General features: G+C 43.3%; 1 protein-coding gene across 5 annotated transcripts in view; it reads left to right on the forward strand.

Moving 5' to 3' along the window:
- WDTC1 (WD and tetratricopeptide repeats 1) overlaps positions 1-18,575 on the forward strand; it is a 67,748-nt gene that overhangs the window by 35,109 nt on the left and 14,064 nt on the right. For all 5 annotated transcript variants that reach the window (XM_040619086.1, XM_040619084.1, XM_040619085.1 and 2 more), the window contains exons 4-7: positions 11,955-12,001; positions 12,395-12,506; positions 15,259-15,446; positions 17,759-17,941. In XM_040619086.1, coding sequence (XP_040475020.1) covers positions 11,955-12,001; positions 12,395-12,506; positions 15,259-15,446; positions 17,759-17,941 — 530 coding nt within the window. The remainder of the gene's footprint in view (positions 1-11,954; positions 12,002-12,394; positions 12,507-15,258; positions 15,447-17,758; positions 17,942-18,575) is intronic.

Below are 18,575 nucleotides of genomic sequence, written 5' to 3' on the forward strand. Positions count from 1 at the left end.
AGACAGCCAGCGAGAGAGGGAACACAGGCAGGGGGAGTGGGAGAGGAAGAAGCAGGCTCCCAGTGGAGGTGCCTGATATGGGGCTCAATCCCAGGACTCTGGGATCACGCCCTGAGCCGAAGGCAGACGCTTAACGACTGAGCTACCCAGGCGCCCCTCATTAGTTGCATATTAACACCCAGTGCTCATGGGGCGCCTGGGTGGCTCAGTCGTTAAGCGTCTGCCTTCGGCTCAGGGCGTGATCCCAGAGTCCTGGGATTGAGCCCCATATCAGGCTCCTCCACTGGGAGCCTGCTTCTTCCTCTCCCACTCCCCCTGCCTGTGTTCCCTCTCTCGCTGGCTGTCTCTCTCTCTGTCAAATAAATAAATAAAATCTTAAAAAAAAAAATGCAACTAATGAATCACTAAATTCTACCACTGAAAGTAATAATACACCATGTGTTAACTAAATCGAATTTAAATCTTAAAAATTAAAAATTAAAATTAAATAAACTTAAAAAAAAGAAAGTTAAAAATGTTCATTAAGAAAATACAAAGAACTGGGGCACCTGGGTGGCTCAGTCGGCTAAGCGTCTGCCTTCAGCTCGGGTCATGATCCACGGGTCCTGGGATCATGCCCCGCGTCTGGCTCCCTGCTCGTGGGGCCCTGCTTCTCCCCTTCCCTCTGCTGCTCCCCCTGTTGTGCTTTTTCTCTCTCTCTCTCTCTTAAATAAATAAAAATCTTTAAAATATATGTATATAAAGAACTGGTATATTGGCAGCAACTGAGTGAGAGAGCCAGAAAAGAATAACGTTAATTAGGATTAATTCTAAGATGTCTGGTATATATTTTCCTTGGGCATCTTTGCTGAGCGTTCCACACCCCGCTGTAGTTACCTGTGCTGGCTCATCTTGTCTCAGTGAGCTTTAGTGTCATAACTGGACAGGAGCCAAATATCCTGGGATTCCAGTTTGTGCCTGCAGTCCTCACTTTTTTGGGGGGCACCTTTCATTTTGGGGGCACATTTCACCAGGATCTTCCAAGTCCACTTGAAAGAAAGTTTTGACCATACTTTGATCCATTCTATTTCTTTCACTTGCGGGATTTCTTGACACAGTGTTCCACACGTGGTAGAGAGAGGGAGAGAAAGGAATCTCACTTTACAAATGAGAATAAAATTGAGAATTTCCAAGGTCACGTAAGTGGTAAAAATAAGATGAAGAAGATTTTATCAGGACTGTCTGGCCCCACAGTTTATAATTCTTTCTACCTCAACCATGTGTCTACTTTTTTAAAAAGGCTTTAGCAGCACCTGGCTGACTCAGTCAGTAGAGCACGTGATTCTTGATCTCTGGGTCATGAGGTCAAGCCCCACACTGGGTGTAGAGCTTACTTTAATTAATGAATTAGTTGGTTAGTTTATTGGTTTAACAAATAGTTTTTGGCTTGGTGGATTCGTTCTCTTCCCTTATTAGTTCTCTTAATATTTTCCGTAAATAAGTTGCAAACATTACGTATCCTACCTTTACAATCTGGCTTGATTTGTTTTTTGTTCCTGTTTTGTTTCTTACATAATTTGATCATAAAGTCACTAGAAACAAGTAATATCAAACTAGATTGGTTTTCTTTTTGAATATAGTTAGTAGACCAGGGAAGTTTTATAGTATAACCTTATTCTAACAAAGACTTGTCAGAGTGTTCTTTTTAATAATATCCTCATAGAGAAGTAAATTATATACCAAGTTTATTAAATAGTCACCCACAAAGAAAAACATGGAAGTGAGACCTGACTTTGTGAGAGATTTCAGGTAATATCCTTTAGATCAGAGTTCAGCAAATTATGGCCTGTGGGCCAAATCAGTCCTGCCACCAGTTTGTTAGCTTATTTTTAGTTTATTTTTTATTTTATTGAAGTGTAAAATTCAGTGTGGTTTTTAGTATATTCACAAAGTTGTGCATTTTTATCACGCCCAAAGGAAACCGTTTACCCATATTGGTAGTTACTCCCTCTCCCTGGCAGCCTCTAGTCTACTTTCTATCTCTGTGGATTTTCCTATTCTGGACATCTCATAAAAATGAAATCATACAATATGTGGCTTTTTTGTATCTGGCTGCTTTTACGTAGCATAAAGATTCATCCATGTTGTAGCATGAATCAGTACTTCATTCCTTTTTATAACCAAATAATGTTCCATTATATGGATGTACCACGTTTTGTTTATCCATTGGTGGACATTTTGGTTGTTTCCATTTTTTAGCTATTAAGAATAATGCTGCTATGAAGAATTGTGTACAAGCTTTTGTGTGGTCATACATGTTCAGTTCCCTCAGGTATATCCCTAAGAGTGGAATTGCTGGATCATATGTTTTTTGTTTGTTTTTATGTTTAATTTTTTGAGGAACTGCCAAACTGTTTTTCAAAGTGGCAGCACCGTTTTACTTTCCCAGGAGAAATGTATGAGAGTTCTAGTTTCTCCGTGTCCTCACCAAAACTTATTATTTTACTTTCTTATAATAACCATCCTAGTGGCTGTAGTGTGGTATTTTATTGTGGTTTTGATTTTCATTTCTGTAGTGATTAACGATTTTGAGCATTTTTTTTTTGAAGATTTTTTTCATTTATTTGAGAGAGAGAGCCAAGCAAGCAAGAGAGAACATGATGGGGCAGGGAAAGTCAAAAAGAAAGGGCGAAGCAGGCTCCCCGGTAAGCAGGGAGCCCAGTGTGGGGCTCAATTCCAGGACCCTGGGATCATGACCTGAGCCGAAGGCTGACATTTAACCGACTGAGCCACCCAGGCACTCCTTGAGCATCCTTTCATATTCTTATTGGCTATTTGTATATTTTATTTGGAGAAAAGTCTATTTAGATTCTTTGCCCCATTTTTTTTAGTAGGCGCCACGTCCAGTGTGGAGCCCAACCAATGCAGGGCCTGAACTCGACCCTGAGACCAAGACCTGAGCTGAGACCAAGAGTTAAGCACTTAACCAACTGAGCCACCCAGGCACACGTTCTTTAACCATTTTTTAATTGAGTTTTTTGTCTTTTATTGTTGAGCTGTAAAAATTCTATATCCTGGATACTAAACCCTTATCATATATGTGATCTAAAATGGTTTTCTCCCATTCTATGGGTTTTCCTTTCATTTTTTTGATTGCACCTTTGACACAAAAGTTTTTAATTTTAATGAAGTCCAAATTATTTTTTCCTTTTATCACTTGTGCTTTTGGTGTCATGTTTAAGAAACCATTAATCATCAATTACAGCCTCACCACCAAAAAAAAGTGGAGGGGGGAGAAACCATTGCCTAATCCATGGTCACAAAGATTTTTTTTTTTAAAGATTGATTTATTTGAGAGAGAGAGTGGTGGGAGGGACAGAGGGAGAGGGAGAGAGTTTCCTCGAGCAGACTCCCCACTGAGCAGGGAGCACAATACCAGGCGATCCCAGGATCCTGAGATCATGACCTGAGCCGAAATCAAGAGTCAGCTGCTTAACCAACTGAGCCACTCAGGTGCCCCTTGGTCACAAAGATTTATACCCATGTTTCCTTCTGAGAGTGTCCATACATTTTAGATCTTATATGTGGGTCCTTGATCCATTTAGAGTTAATTTTTGTGTATGATGTGATGTAGGGGTCCAGCTTCATTCTTTTGCATGTGGATATGCAAGCCAGTGTCCTCAAAGATCTTTTAAGCTTGTTCCTAAAGCTGGATGTTGCTGTCTTTTTCTAAGTTTTTTGTATCTCTCTCCTTCGTTATGGTAGAGCTTTGTCTTATGTTGCCATAGACATAGACCTGTTTTTGTTTATCCTACTGTTTATTCTCTTTTTTTCCAGTATTTTATACATAATGGGTATTGAATAAATGAATTGGTCATAGCTTAGGGTAGCAATTTAATAGCAGCAGAAAATAACCCTTTTGAAAAAGTAAGTAAATAGGAAGGAATCAGTTGTTCAAGATGTATACCCTTTGTGAGTATCCTAGCCATGTGGGAGAGGTCTTGGAGAGCAAGATCTGGAAGGTACACACATAGGTATACCGGGTATATGAGAGAGTATACCTGAGGACTAGTTCCAGGGATGGGGGCCAGTGTTCACCAAAGTGTGCTCACATACATTACATTTCATCATTTGATCTTCACAGTGATCTCGTCAGGTTTACATGATCATCATCCCTGTTTCTAAATGAAAAATCTGAGGTTTGGGGAATCTTTTTTTTTTTAAGATTTTGTTTATTTGTCAGAAGGAGAGAGAGAGCAGAAGCAGGGGGAGTGGCAGGCAGAGGGAGAAGCAGGCTCCCCCCAAGCAAGGAGCCTGATGCGGTACTCCAGTCCAGGATCCTGGGATCATGACCTGAGCCGAAGGCAGATGCTTAACCAACTGAGCCACCCTGGCATCCTGGTTTTGGGGATCTTGAGTGGACTTCTCATACACCTAGGAAGAGGCCAAGCCAGAGTTGAACCCAGACAATTCTTTCACTTTACAATTCTGATTCTCACTAACCAGCCTCAGCTGCTGCTTGTAAAAAATAAATTTGGACAAAAGGCTCTCTGGTTCCTTTGGTTATACCAGGATACACACTGACTTGTAGATTTCCTAGCTCTTTGCTTCTTTTTTTTTTTTATTCTATTATACACTCGTTCCTATTTTTTTTCCTCTAGAAATGAATGACTGGAATGACTTTTTATTTTTCCCCTGTGGATCCCACATTTTGATAGATTGCTGTCTAATAACTTGTACTTAATTATTTTCAAAGATTTTATTTATTTATTTATTTGGGAGAGAGAGAATGCACACACGAATGGGGGAACAGGGGAAGGGACAAGCAGACTCCACACTGAGTGTGGAGCCTAACACGGGACTCGATACCACGACCCTGAAATCATGACCTGAGCCAAAATCAAGAGTCAGACGCTTAACTGACTGAGCCACCCCGGCGCCCCTACTAACTTGTATTTATTAATAATGTTTCCCATTTTAATACACTTTCCCACACCATGCCCGCTCATCAGGCTCCTGAGTAGCACAGGTGATACTCAGCATTACAACACAGATTTTATAGGGGTCCCTGGGTGGCTCAGTTATTTGAGTGTCTGACTCTTGGGTTCAGCTCAGGTCATGATCTCAGGGTCGTGAGATGGAGCCCCATGTCCCACTCCGCACTCAGCAGGGAGTCTGCTTGAGATTCTCTCTCTCCCTCTGCCCCTCCCCACTCCATGCTCGCTTGCTCACTCGCTTTCAATAAATAAATAAATCTTTTAAAAACAACAACGAATTTTATATATTTCCAGTCAAATGCCAAAAAACAAAACCAAAACCAAAACCATGACATTAGGCCTAGTCTGGGCTGACCAGTCACCTGTAAATGTTCTTTTCCCACTAGAATTTTAAACTACATCGACTCACCAAATTTGCAATTACTTATATATACAGTACTAAGGTAGAGGTGGATATGGTTTAACCTTTGGAGGAATATTCTATAGCCAATTGAAGGGATGCTTATGAGGAGATTATAATAACATAGGCAAAGGCTAACATTATATGTTTGGAGAAGTGGAGGAGAAAACAAAACCTCATCAGTTCTGTGAGGACAAGAGATGTGTCTGTTTGACTCAGTCATGTCTCTCTGAGCCCAGTACAATACTGGCAGGCACATAGCAAGCATTTAAGTTTTAGGAAAGACCGCTCAATTTAAAAAGGCAGTCTGACATCGTGGTTACCAGCCAGTCTCTGGAATCTGTCAGACATGGGTTCATAATCTGGCTACACTATTTACACAGTTTCCTCATCTGAAAAATGAAAACAGTAATGATGTTTCCATTAAAAGACAGTTGTAAAGATTAACTAAAAGCATATATATGGGGCGCCTGGGTGGCTCAGTCAGTTAAGCGTCTGCCTTCAGCTCAGGTCATGATCCTGGGGTCCTGGGCTCAAGACCCGCATCGGGCTCTCTTGCTCAGTGGGGAGCCTGCTTCTCCCTTTCCCTTTCTGTCTGCCACTCCCCCCTGCTTGTGCTCTCTCTTGCTCACTTTCTCAAATAAAAATCTTTAAAAAATAAATAAAAATAAAGCATATATGAAGGGCACAGTAATGTCCCTGGTACATGGTGAGATAGTGCTCAGTACGTACCAACTATTACTGTTGCTATTATTACCTTTTTTCTCTCTTTATTGAAATAGGTATGATTTACACAAAAATAAAGTGCGTAGGTCTCAAGTATTGAGTTGGGTGAGTTTTGACACTTGTGTAACTACTCATCTGCAATAAATTGTAAAGTATCTCCATCACCATAGAAAGTTCTCACGGTACCCTTTCCAGTCAGCCCTCCTATCTCAGAACAACCACTTTCTGGCTTTTGTCTCCAAAGATTAGTTTTTGCCTATTCTTTACTTAATGTGAATGGAATTAGATAGTATATTTTTGCATGTGTTTGGGTTCTCTTGCTTAGCATAATGTTTTTTGAGTTTCATCCATGTTGTTGCATGTATCTATAGTCCATTCCTTTTCATTGCTGAGTAGTATTCCACCGTGTGGATAGACTGTATTTTATTTATCCCTTTTCCGTTGATGACCGTTTGGGTTAATTCCAGTTTGGAGCTTTTACTTTTTTTTTAAGATTTTATTTTTAAGTACTCTCTATACCCAACGTGGGGTTCCACCTCACAACCCCAAGATCAAGAGTCGCACACTCCACCAACTGAGCCAACCAGGTGCTCCTGGAGAAGCATCTATGGATATTCTTATGTCAGTCTTTGTGTGGACAAATGTTTTAATTTCTTTCAAATAATTACCTAGGAATGGAATTTCTGGGTCTTGGGTAGATACAAGCTTAACTTTACATGAAACTGCCAAATAGTCTTTAAGGTGATGGTAGCAATAAGATCTCTTTTTAAATGGGCACTAATAAGCATGACATCTGAGGTATCCAGCATAGCCAGAGAAGTACTTTGGAGTTATATTGACCTGAACTCCGAGCTGGGCTCTGATGTTTATAATTTGTGCAACCCTGGGTAAGTTATTTTGTATTGCTGAGACTTAGTCTTACCTATGGAAAGGGAGTGATAATGAGATCATGTATATTAATGCCTAGCATTCTACCTACTGGTGGCATACGAAGGTGGGCTGTACTACAGGCTATAAGGGGTACACAGTCTGTAAAGAATTTAAAAGCAGTAATAAAACCCACTAAAAGTCCATTTGCTTTTTATCAGCATTGTGCACCTAAAATTCTGAACAGTGTTAGGGTAAAATACTTCTTCCTGCCTCCTCCTCCGCCCATATACCACACTCCCAGCAAATTATAAGGACTTATAATAAATAGTAATTATAATCAATATTTAACAAAGTTAAACAGAAACTGAGAGGTTGTAACTTGGAGTGTGAGATTTAAAACTTTTCTTGCAGGTTCTCTCTTTGTGCACTTTCTGTTTCCTCTAGGTCCCTGATGTGCAAAGCTCACCCTAAATAGCAGTATTTCCAAGGGTCCGGGGAGGCACACAAAGGTCTGTTCCTCTCTAGGAGCCATATCTAAGCAGTCCCTCTTCTCACTTCCTTAAAAGTTTGAGGTTTTATCCCTTTATTTTTTACTCACACTTTAGTTCTGATATGTCTTAGGCATATTTTCTTCCATTGTATTCCACAATGTAATTGCAGATTGTGACCATATATCTAAGCCAGCCTTAGTTATCAAGGCCAAAATAACCCCTCTTAAATACTCTGTTCCTTATAAAGTAGCTTCCCAAGCAGGTGTTCTAACTTATAAAGCCCTTTATTAATACTTTTTGTCAATAGTTACTTTGTATTTTTGTAGAATCTGGTTTGAGCTTTCTCTCTATACTCTCAGTTACCCACCTGTAAGCTAGTTTTTACCATTGGAAATTAATCACAAGTATCATATTTGTCTACTCTGTCCTCTGTCTTCTGTACTTTAGATGGGTTACTGATTTGGAGACAAATACAGTAATTCTAGAGGCGTTCATCCATTTCTCAGACAGTACTTAAGAGCTCAGGCTCTCAAGTTAAAATCCTGCTTCCTGTCCTCACTTCAGTGGTGCCACATTAGGCAGGGCCAGTGTTTGTGGGGTTTTGTTTCTTTTTACACACCATCAAGCAATTCTCCAACACCAAATGGGTGCCCTACAATTTAACTCAATTCTGACACTATCAGTCTGGAGACAGATAGCGTCACATTCATTGCACAGGTTAAGGGTTAGTCCTGTAAGACCCCGCCGCCCGTTGCACCACACCCTCTTGGAATGTGCCACTCTCTGCCAAATCTCCACATGTTTACTGATGCATAAGATCTCTGAACCCTGTTCTTTGGGTTTCTGTGGAGGCTTCATTACATAGGCATGATTGATTAAATCATTGTCCATTGGTGATCTAGTCAACCTCCAGCTCCTCTCTGACTTCTGGGGAATGGGACTGAAAGTTCTTTTTTTTTTTTTTTAAGATTTTATTTATTCATTTGAGAGAGACAGAGACAGATAGTGACAGAGAGCACGATCAGGGAGGAGAGGGAGAAGCAGGCTCCCTGCTGAGCAAGGAGCCCAGCGTGGGGCTCAATCCCAGGTCCCTGCAATCATGACCTGAGCCGAAGGCAGATGCCCAACCAACTGAGCCACCCAGCCGCCCCTGGGACTGAAAGTTCTAACCCCCCAATCATATGGTTGGTTCCTCTGGCAACCAGCCCCCATCCTTAGGTGCTTTCCAAAAATCACTTCATTTACATAAACTCAGGTGTGGTTGAAAGGGATTTGTTGTGAACATCAAGATATCTTTTCCTGTGTTATCACTAGGAAATCCCAGGGGCTTTAGGGGCTCAGAAATGGGGAAGAAGACCAAATATGTATTTCTTATTATAAATTACAGGATCACAGCAGGTTACCTAACCTCTCTGAGCATTGCTTTTCTTATCTGTGAAATGAGTAGTGATACCTGTTTCATAAATAGGATGGATACAGAGTGCTGTATCAGTGTCCTATTGCTGCCGTAACAAATTACCACAGACTTAGTGGCTCAAAACAACACAAATTTATTATCTCACAATTCCGTAGATCAGAAGTCTGACCTAGGTCTCACCAGGCTAAAAGCAAGGTCATGGCAGGGCTGTGTTCCTCCTGGAGGCTGTAGGGTAGAATCCGTTCCTTTGCAGTTCCCAGCTCCTAGAGGGTGCTGCATTTCTTGACCCATAAGCCCCTTCTTCCATCTTCAAAGCCAGCAATCACAGGACAAATCCCTTCACGCCTACATCTCTCTAGTTTCTGCAGCCAGGAAAGGTTCTCTGATTTTAAGGACTCGTAATCATATTGGGACCACCTGGATAATCTAGAATACTCTCCCCGTTTCAAAGACCTTAACTTTAATCACATCTGCAAAGTCCCCTTTGCCACCAAACATAACATATTCATAGGTTCCAGAGGATCAGAACACAGACACCGGGGCCATTTTTCTGCCTACCACAAGTACTTAGCACTGTGCCCTGGTCTTTGTAAGCCCTTAGAAAGTGGCGATCACTTAAGGCCTTTGGTACTCTGCAAGAGTGCAAGCTATGGACGTGACCCCAGGCACAGTGATTTACATCCTAGTAGGAAAATGAAATCACTGAGGACAGAAATTACTCTGACCCAAAAAGAGTGACCAGAGCCATGTGTGGGGATTTCAACCAAGTGCCATGGGAATGTGAGAGAGGCACGGGTCAGCAAGTGATCTGACAAGTCTGAAGAGAGTGAATGCACGTAAGTGCAGAACCGGGAAAGAAATGTGGTTCAACCCAGATGAGATTCTTTATAGGACAAAGGGTAAGAGGGAAGGAGAAGCAGAAGAAAAGCATTTCTAACCAGATAGTTGGGGGGGTGGGGCGCCTAGGTGGCTCAGTCAGTTAAGCCTCTGCCTTCAACTCAGGACATGATCTCAGGGTCCTAGGATCAAGCCCCACATCAGGCTCCCTGCTCAGCAGGGAGTCTGCTTCTCTCAGCCTCTGCCTCTGCTCCTCCCCCTACTTGTGCACACTCGCTCACTCTCTGTCTCTCTCTCCCTCAAATAAATAAATAAAATCTTAAGAAATAAAATAAACATAACCAGGTAGTTGGGGAATTAGATTTGTTCATATCTCTCGATCCTTCCTACTAGTCCTGCTGGATTCATTTGTTCATTCAGGCAACAGATATGTGCCGGGCTCTGTATCTGGCCTTGGGGATACAATGAATATAAGACACAAAGTCTGCTTTCTCAGGGCTCAGTGTAGTGAAGCAGACAATCATGTCAACACAGAGCCATAATCCAGTGTGACAGGAGGAGCCCACAAGGAAGGGTATGCCTCCTTCCCAAATTTACAGGACAAGAAAGGCGTCTTGAAGGAAGTACCCATAAACTGGGACCTGAGTTGGAGCAATCAGTTAGCATGTTGTGGGCCACAAGTAACAGCCCAAGTCAAATGACCTTAAACAATAATGAACTGAGTGTCTCACTTAACTGGAAATGCAGTAGAGTAGGCATCAGTATTGGTTACTCTGATCACTCTTGCTCCATTTTTGTATGATTCCCTTTGACTGGGCTGAGAGTGGACTCACTCTCAGACTGGCTGCCCTTGTGTGGCAATTCCAGTTGTCACATCCATACACCCAACATCCGAAAGAAGAAAGGCGTCTCTCTCATAGACTGGCTCCTGAGAATGAAGAAATTCCTTTTCCAGAAGCCTCCCAGCAGCTGTGCCCCTGGCATCTGATTGGGGTCACAGGCTTACTTCTGAGCCAATCGCTGTGCCCAAGTGAATGCCATATCCAGTTTGGCTAAGGCCTAAGTTCCTAAACCTATCAGTATGGCAAGGACAATGGATTTATACTTGCTGAAACACTTGCTGAAACACAGGGAGATAAGTAAATGAAAATCTAGGTACCATTAGGAAGGAAGGAGGGTGGGAGAACAGAAAACAGTATATAGGAATGCCTAGTGACTTGTTCTTCCTTCTCCCATGTAGGACTCACTTCTGCCACTTTATACCTTCTGCTTTTCATGGGTTCTGTTTCCTCATTGCGCTAGCTTTACCATGATTTCTCTCTGTGCATGCTTTCACCTTCAGTGTCTGTTGGTAACTGCCTCACTCTCTCCATGTTTCTTAATTCAGACCCCCAAGTTCAAGACTCTGTCCCAATTAACCTTACTATACCAGGCTCCACCTACCTGAAGTAAGCTCCGGAAGATCAGGGACTTTGTTTTCTACACTGCTGTATCCCCAGTGTCTAAACAATACCTAATATGCATGCAGTGAGTGCTTGACAAATTAAATATATGCCAAATGGTTGAAAGATCAGCCTTCTAGTTTATTGGCTGCCTTTGGGTCAGATACTCCTCTGGGCAAATTTTCTGTGGCTGAGGGGATGTCCCTGGAAGGGGACATGTCCCTTTTAGTGGTAGGAGCAGAAATTTGTTTGGATCTCACTTCCACCGCTTACTTTGAACTTCGGTTTACTTTTCTGCAAAATAGGATCGATGAAACCTGCCCTCTAAAAGGCTCAGGTGGCGGTTCCTGGGTGGCTCAGTCAGCTAAGCATCTGCCTTTGGCTCAGGGCGTGATCTCAGGGTCCTGGGATCGAGCCCCCCGGTCCTCGGATCGAGCCCCGCGTCGGGCTCCCTGCTCAGTGAGGAGCCCGCTTCTCCCCCTCCCTCTGCCGCTCCCTGTGCTTGTGCTCTCTCACTGTCTCTCTCTCTCTCAAATAAATAATATCTTTTAAAAAATTAAAAATTAAAAAACAGGCTCAGGTGTTCAGTATTAAGTGAGATCATGATTATGAAAGTACTTTATGTATTATAAGATACTAGGCAGTGTAATTCAATTCTGGTCACTCACATGCACCAGGAAAACACTAATGATGAAAAGGCCAGTTGACCTGTTTAGTTCTACTTGTTGGTGTTGGGTTCCCCCAGGAGCACCTCTAACTGGCTCTCTTCTTGTCCCTTTCCATTTGCTCCCCCAGGGTCACTCAGGATGTGTCAACTGTTTGGAGTGGAACGAGAAAGGAGAGTGAGTATGAGCTAGAGCACCTAAGAAGGTGCTGGAGATGGAAGTGGGGAGGCTGGGAGAGGGGACTTACCTCCTCCTCAGTAGATCTAAGGGAAAGAGACTGCTGCTCTTTTCTGTGTACTTAAGTTTAGTCCATCATTATCAACACACAGTTGAACAGTGAATTGGATGACCGCCCAAACCCTGTTTTTTTGATAATCTAATGCATTTAAGGAATAATGAGAGATCCTTAGGACAAAATAGAAGAGACTCAGCTAATGTTTACGAGATAACCTTGAATTCTGCGATATCTCCTATTCATCCCACTCTGTGTGGCTTGAACAGGGGACATGGGGTAGGGGAGCGGGGCCTGCGAACTTGAAGAGAGGTCAGAACCCTTCATTCTGCTTGCAGTTTGCTGGCCTCTGGTTCCGATGACCAGCACACGATTGTGTGGGACCCGCTGCACCATAAGAAGCTGCTCTCCATGCACACAGGACACACGGCAAATATCTTCTCTGTCAAGGTGAGCAGGATAAGGCACAGAGCAAGTAAAAGGCATGACTTTAGAGCCACCAATCCCACATCTGTTCTCTGGGACCAAAAGGCAGAAGTTTCATGTGATTTCCACTTACAGGGCTTCAGAGGTCTGAAGACACTTATAAGTCCCGTTCCCACCCTGTGCACATGGTTGTATTTGCCCACTTGTATCCCACACACCCCCTGGGGTTACAGACACCTTTGTGATCTGAGCATCTGACTGTGATTCCTGAAACCCCATCTCTTTTCCGTGTTCTGCTTCCTCACTTAGAGCCACAAGGCCAGCTCTAGGTGAATTTATATTTATTTGAGTGGTGATGTTGGGTGGTATGGTTCCAAGCATGAACTTAGATAGCAGGAAGACCTATGTTTGACCCCCTTACCTGCCTCTTAGAAGCTGTGTGACATAGGCAGGTCACCTGACCTCTCTGAGCCCCTTGACTCATCTCTAAATATGAAGTATCTTAGGAAAACCCCCCGGATTCATGAGTAAGTGAGGAAATAATCCTTTAATTTTAAAAGGGAAGCAGCAGTCCATAGGCTTAATATTATAGTTCAGTGAGATGATTGTAAAAAGGCACCTGCCACAGGTGCTTTTAGCTATTCTGTGTTCGAGCTACTGATTTGTTGGTGGAAGTTGAACTGAGGAGAGGTGGGAACAGGACTTGCAAGTGTCTTCAGACCTCTGAAGCCCTGTAAGTGGAAATGACGTGAAACTTTTGCCTTTTGGTCCCAGAGAACAGATGTGGGATTGGTGGCTCTAAGTCCCCAGAAGCAAATGTGGACCTGATGAAAGCGAGGAGGGGTCTAATGCTTAGAGCAGTTTGGAAAAGGTAGAATGGGCCCTTTGAGAATGTAGTAGATGTCCAAGCATTGAGGTACTCTCCACACCAGGAACTTATCTGCCGGGTTTAAGTTTGGAGGAAATGACCTTTAAGGACCTTTCCAGCCCTGAAATTCTATAATGGATGTATGTGAGAAAGCCTCACTAATCTAAGAAATATTTTCCTAACTAATATCAGAAGAATTACAAGATACATGAAGAAGATAGATTTGAGAGCTGAGAACCTACTTATTTCCCTAAACTCTGCCTCTTTCCCGAGCTTTGATTTTCACCTCCAGGGACCAATCCTAGATGATTTTCTGCAATTTTAGAGACAGAACAATGCTGATTCACCTCTTGCATGGCAAATAGAGACTGTTTTCTTCCCCTGAAAAGTGTTAGGTTCAGTTGAATCTGTAGAGTGGGATCCGGGAAAGGGACCTATGCCATCAGTTCGGCATCATAGAGCACAAAATGTTGAGTTCAGAAACTGGAATTTGACAATGGTCTTGATACTCGCTAATAGTAAGGCTTGGGGCAAGGCACTTATACTCACAGACCCTCAGCCTCCTCTTCTGTGAAAAGTGTAAAAAAGGATTCTTCTCTCTTCGGGTAGTAACACTACTCATATTTTTATTTAACGCACAAGCTCCCCCTGGTGGCAACTACAGTGTGTGATGAGTGTGGCACTTGTCCTCAAGAGCTCGCCTAGTCATTTCTGTTGTGCATGAAGTACATTGCTGTCTTCAGACAGGATTAAATTCTGTCTATTTCATCTAGCCCTTTTCCTGGTGAGCCATTAGAGAATAGTGTGTTGAAAGAGTGAATTGAAAGAGTGAATTGTTGCTCTTTCATGAACAATTCAGTCAAGTAGGACATGAGCTCTTTAAATGCCCGTTCAGCCTTGTTGTGGGTTGGCAGAAACTTTTCAATTAAGAAAGAAGACAATTAAATTTTTTGAACTCAAGAAAGAAGAGAAAAAGTCAACTAACAGCATACCCAAATACTTTTTGTCCTCAAAGGTAGGTGATAAAACTGCACACTTTTTAAAAATTACTGTTCAAAGCTATATTTATGGCTGTTTTGTTCTTACCGCATGTCATCTGGAATATTTTATTCTCAACTTCATCTGAATGGTGGGGTTCTCGTTCTTTATAGTAGCTGCATGGAGACGTTTCCTCCTGATGCCCCACCCTTCCCCGGGGTCCAACATTTGAGCCATTTCCAGTATTTGGTATTATGAGGAATGCTGCTCTGAGCATTTCTGCACAGGTCCCTTTTTTCTAATAGAATTATTTCTCAGGAGTGGAAGTTTGGGGTTAAAAGAAACAGTTTTTCTTTGTTCCCTATTGCCAGATTGTTCTCCAGAAATATTTGAACCAACCTAAAATACTACTTCCTTCTTAAAACACTGGTGGAGGTCCCTTTCATTTTAAGGCTAATTCGTTACGTAATCTCAGGTTATCAGCTAGTCCTCATGAGGCAATACACATATGAGAATCAGACAGACTTGTGCTGAACTTCAATTTTAAGGGGGTTATTTTAAATATTAATAGGATAAGGTACGTGCCCAGGTATCCAGCACATGGTAAATGTTTAGTAAATGGTAACAGCTATGACTATTATCCACTCAGCTCTTACCTGGGGAAGATTCAGAGGAAGAGGTTTCCTTAGGTAGTCTAGTTTGGCATAAGTCAGGACTTCTCCAGCGAAGTAAAGGTGTATGTCCCAATTTTGACCTGTAAGCCTGTGGGCTGATGCTGGAGATCCAGTTTTCTTAGTGGACTGTCTTGGATGGGCTCATTTTCTTACACAATATGAAGGAAAGAGGGTGCTAACATCCAGGCTAGTCTTCTTTCCTGGCCAGCCCTGTCCCCACTGCCTGCCAATCTCTTCTTCAATCTCTCTGGAGCAGTTCCTGCCTCATGCTGGGGACCGCATCTTGATCACGGGGGCAGCCGACTCCAAAGTGCATGTCCACGACCTGACAGTAAAGGAAACAATCCACATGTTTGGAGACCACACAAACCGGGTGAAACGCATCGCCACAGCGCCCATGTGGCCCAACACTTTCTGGAGTGCTGCTGAGGATGGGCTTATCCGGTAAGGGCCTGAGGCATGGAGGGGGGCCTGTGCCTCCCCTTCTCCCACTGCATGTTAGCTCTGCATCCCATCTCTCCCTACTGCTTCCTTCCACAGGTCTGGTTCCTTCCCTTCAGCAAGTTCCAGCGTCATTTGTCTGCCCAGGGTGCTTGTCTGTGAACATACAACTGGGAACATTTGCTTGTCCTGCATTCAGGCCTGGCAGCCTACTCTCACCAACACGGAGTCGGCCTCCTCTGGGCTTTCACATTTGATGTTCCCTGTATATATATCCACACACACACCCCCCCGCGTTATTCTGTCTCAGCACACTAATTGTATCCTCTATAACTCCAGTCACCATCTGTAGTTTTAATTTTATTTACATGTTGGTTTATCTTTTTGTCTGTATCACTCACCGAACGGTGAACTGTCAGAGCAGCTCCAGCTCTCCCGTCCTGGTCGTGTTCCCAGAGCCCACACTGTGCCTAGCACGTAGAGGTGCTTGGTACATTTCTCTCAAATAGTTGCTCGGAGGGCATATGTGTGAGAAGGGGGTAGCCAGCCAGAAATGGTCAAGTGGACTTTCCCCCTTTCCAGTGGCCTAGATTGTCACACCTTTGCCTCTACTGCCCTTCATCCTAAAATGGTCTCATTGCCCTTAACTCCTTTCTTCAGAGGTGACCTTAGAACTTTTTCCTTATCTCCCCAACCTGCTTTAATGCCTCCCTTGAGTTCTTACAGGACTTTGTGCCCTCTTCCCTGTTACAAAGGAGGAGAGATGCCTAAATCATGCATGAACTATAAAACAGCAGTCAGAAACAGGGCAGTGATGTCAAGACAGACCTGGGATCAAGTCCTACCTCTGTCACTCAGTGTTTGGGGCAAGTCACTTTACCGCTGAATCTCAGTTTCTTCATCTGTGATGGGAATTACCATAATAACTCCTTTGTTGGCCTGAGCATTAAAATCAAGATAGTGCCTGTAAAACCTTAGGATAGTACTTGGAAGACAGAAAGCACTTTGGTCGGTGGCAGGTACAAAGTGCCAGGGCAGCAGGTAGAGGCTAAGCGTCTAGGGTTGGAGCTGTCCTAGCAGAAGGTGAGCATACAATGGGCCTTCCAGAATAGACAGGATTTGGATGGGCAAGGAAAAGCAGAGTGGACTCCCCAACTTGAGCAGACTCTGTGAAGGCATGGGTAGATAAGCCACATAGGGAATAGTTGTAATTGGCGCGGGTAGAAAAGTGAGGAACAAGGTTGGTGTGAAATCAGGTTTTGGAAACCAGACTGAGGAGTTTGGTAAAAGTAAACTAACAGTAAACTCATGCTAGAAGTTTTGAGGAATCTCTGCAGTTTTTTGAGCAGGAGAGTGATGTAACAAGTATTTTAGGAAGAGCAATCTGGGGAGGTTGGCTTAGAAGGGTAAGGCGGACAGGCTGGAGATTATTGCCCATGCCTAGGCAGGAGGTGGGTGAGCACACGGCGGACATCCCCCATTCTCTCTGCCTGTGTATCGGCAGCACAGCAGTCCCCCAAACTGCGGTGAGGGGTGTGCTACTGCCAGGGATATCTGGCATGACCTTTACCCCCTGAGTGGGACTCAGGCTTGTCTTGACGATGAGTGTTTCTAGATAGCTCTTAGGCAACCTCTGGATTCTCTTTTCTGTCACCTCCATACTGATTAGAAGTAGAGTTAAGGAGCAGAGCCAGGTGGTGAAAGGCTGTCTCCCCAGCCCTGCGCTGTCCCAGCTTCACACTTACTGGAGTGTCATCCCAGACAGGCTGTTTACCTGCCTTCAGCCTCGGTGTTCTGATGGTACCTGGGAGTGGCATGAGGATTTAATTAGATAATCCATGTACAACACTTAAGGACAGTACTGGACACAAAGCAATTTCTCGCTGTTAGTAATCAGTAGTAATAGTACCTAATATCCACATCACTGACATCTGTAAAAACAAAAAAACGTTACAGTAATATTTATCTTAAGGAGTTATTAAGAAATAAAACAGATTGTGTGAGAAGCCTATTTCAGGTGCCTGGCCCACAGTGAGCACTCAAGAAATGGGAAGGGTTTTTCAGGGCGCCTGGCTGGCTAAGTCAGAGGAGTGTGCAACTCTGATCTCAGGGTCATGAGTTCAAGGCCCGTGGTGGGTGTAGAAATTACTTAAAAATAAAATCTTAAAAAAAAAATAATAGTTTTTGACATTGTTATTATTGAGGAACAGGTCAGAGCTGCTCCCAACCCCTTTGTATAACAACAAGGCCTTAGCTTCTCTCCTGCCTCACAGGAGGACCCAACCCCCCTCCCCTAACACTGTCCTCTCTCACAGCCAGTATGACCTTCGGGAGAACAGCAAACACTCGGAGGTGCTGATTGACCTGACAGAGTACTGTGGCCAGCTGGTGGAGGCCAAGTGCCTCACCGTCAACCCCCAGGACAACAACTGCCTGGCAGTAGGGGCCAGTGGGCCCTTTGTGAGGCTCTATGACATTCGCATGATCCATAACCACAGGTATGAATAGTTCGGCCTCCTGTGGGCAAGTCCCGGGGAACCTGCTGCTCCTTTCCCTCATTCCATGCCCTCTTCTTTTTTAGGTGGGCTTGTTAAGTTTTGTGATTTTTTAAAAAAATTTAATCCATGCTTGTTTTGGAAAATACAGAAAGTGTAATGAAGAAACTACCCATAATCCACCACCTGAAAGAAATCACTGTGTATAATATTTTCTGCTCGTTCTCTGAGTATTTGTACAGAGTTATAACCTTGTGCATGTAATTTCTTTTTTGTACACTTTATTTATTTATTTATTTATTTATTTATTTATTTATTTTAAACCAACATAGAATATACTCAGAACCTCCACATAAGTCCCAGACCTGAGAGGCTTTGCCAGCCTGGGTTTTCATTCGACTCCTGGGACAGGTGCAGGGATGTCTGGCCTGCTTTACTTTCGTTTGTGGGTTTGGGGGACCACTGCTGCTCCTCACACACTACGTGACCTGGAGTGGACCTTGAACCTTAGCTTCATCATCTGTAAAATGGGGATGATAGGGTGGACATGAGGACCAAGACAATAGGATCTACTTGTAAAGCACTGTAATGTATGTGGCCATGGCTATCTAGTTGGTGAAACTTTGGGGTTGCTCAG

This window comes from Ursus maritimus, unplaced genomic scaffold, assembly GCF_017311325.1.
Source record: "Ursus maritimus isolate PB19 unplaced genomic scaffold, ASM1731132v1 scaffold_32, whole genome shotgun sequence".
Classification (NCBI taxonomy): domain Eukaryota; kingdom Metazoa; phylum Chordata; class Mammalia; order Carnivora; family Ursidae; genus Ursus; species Ursus maritimus.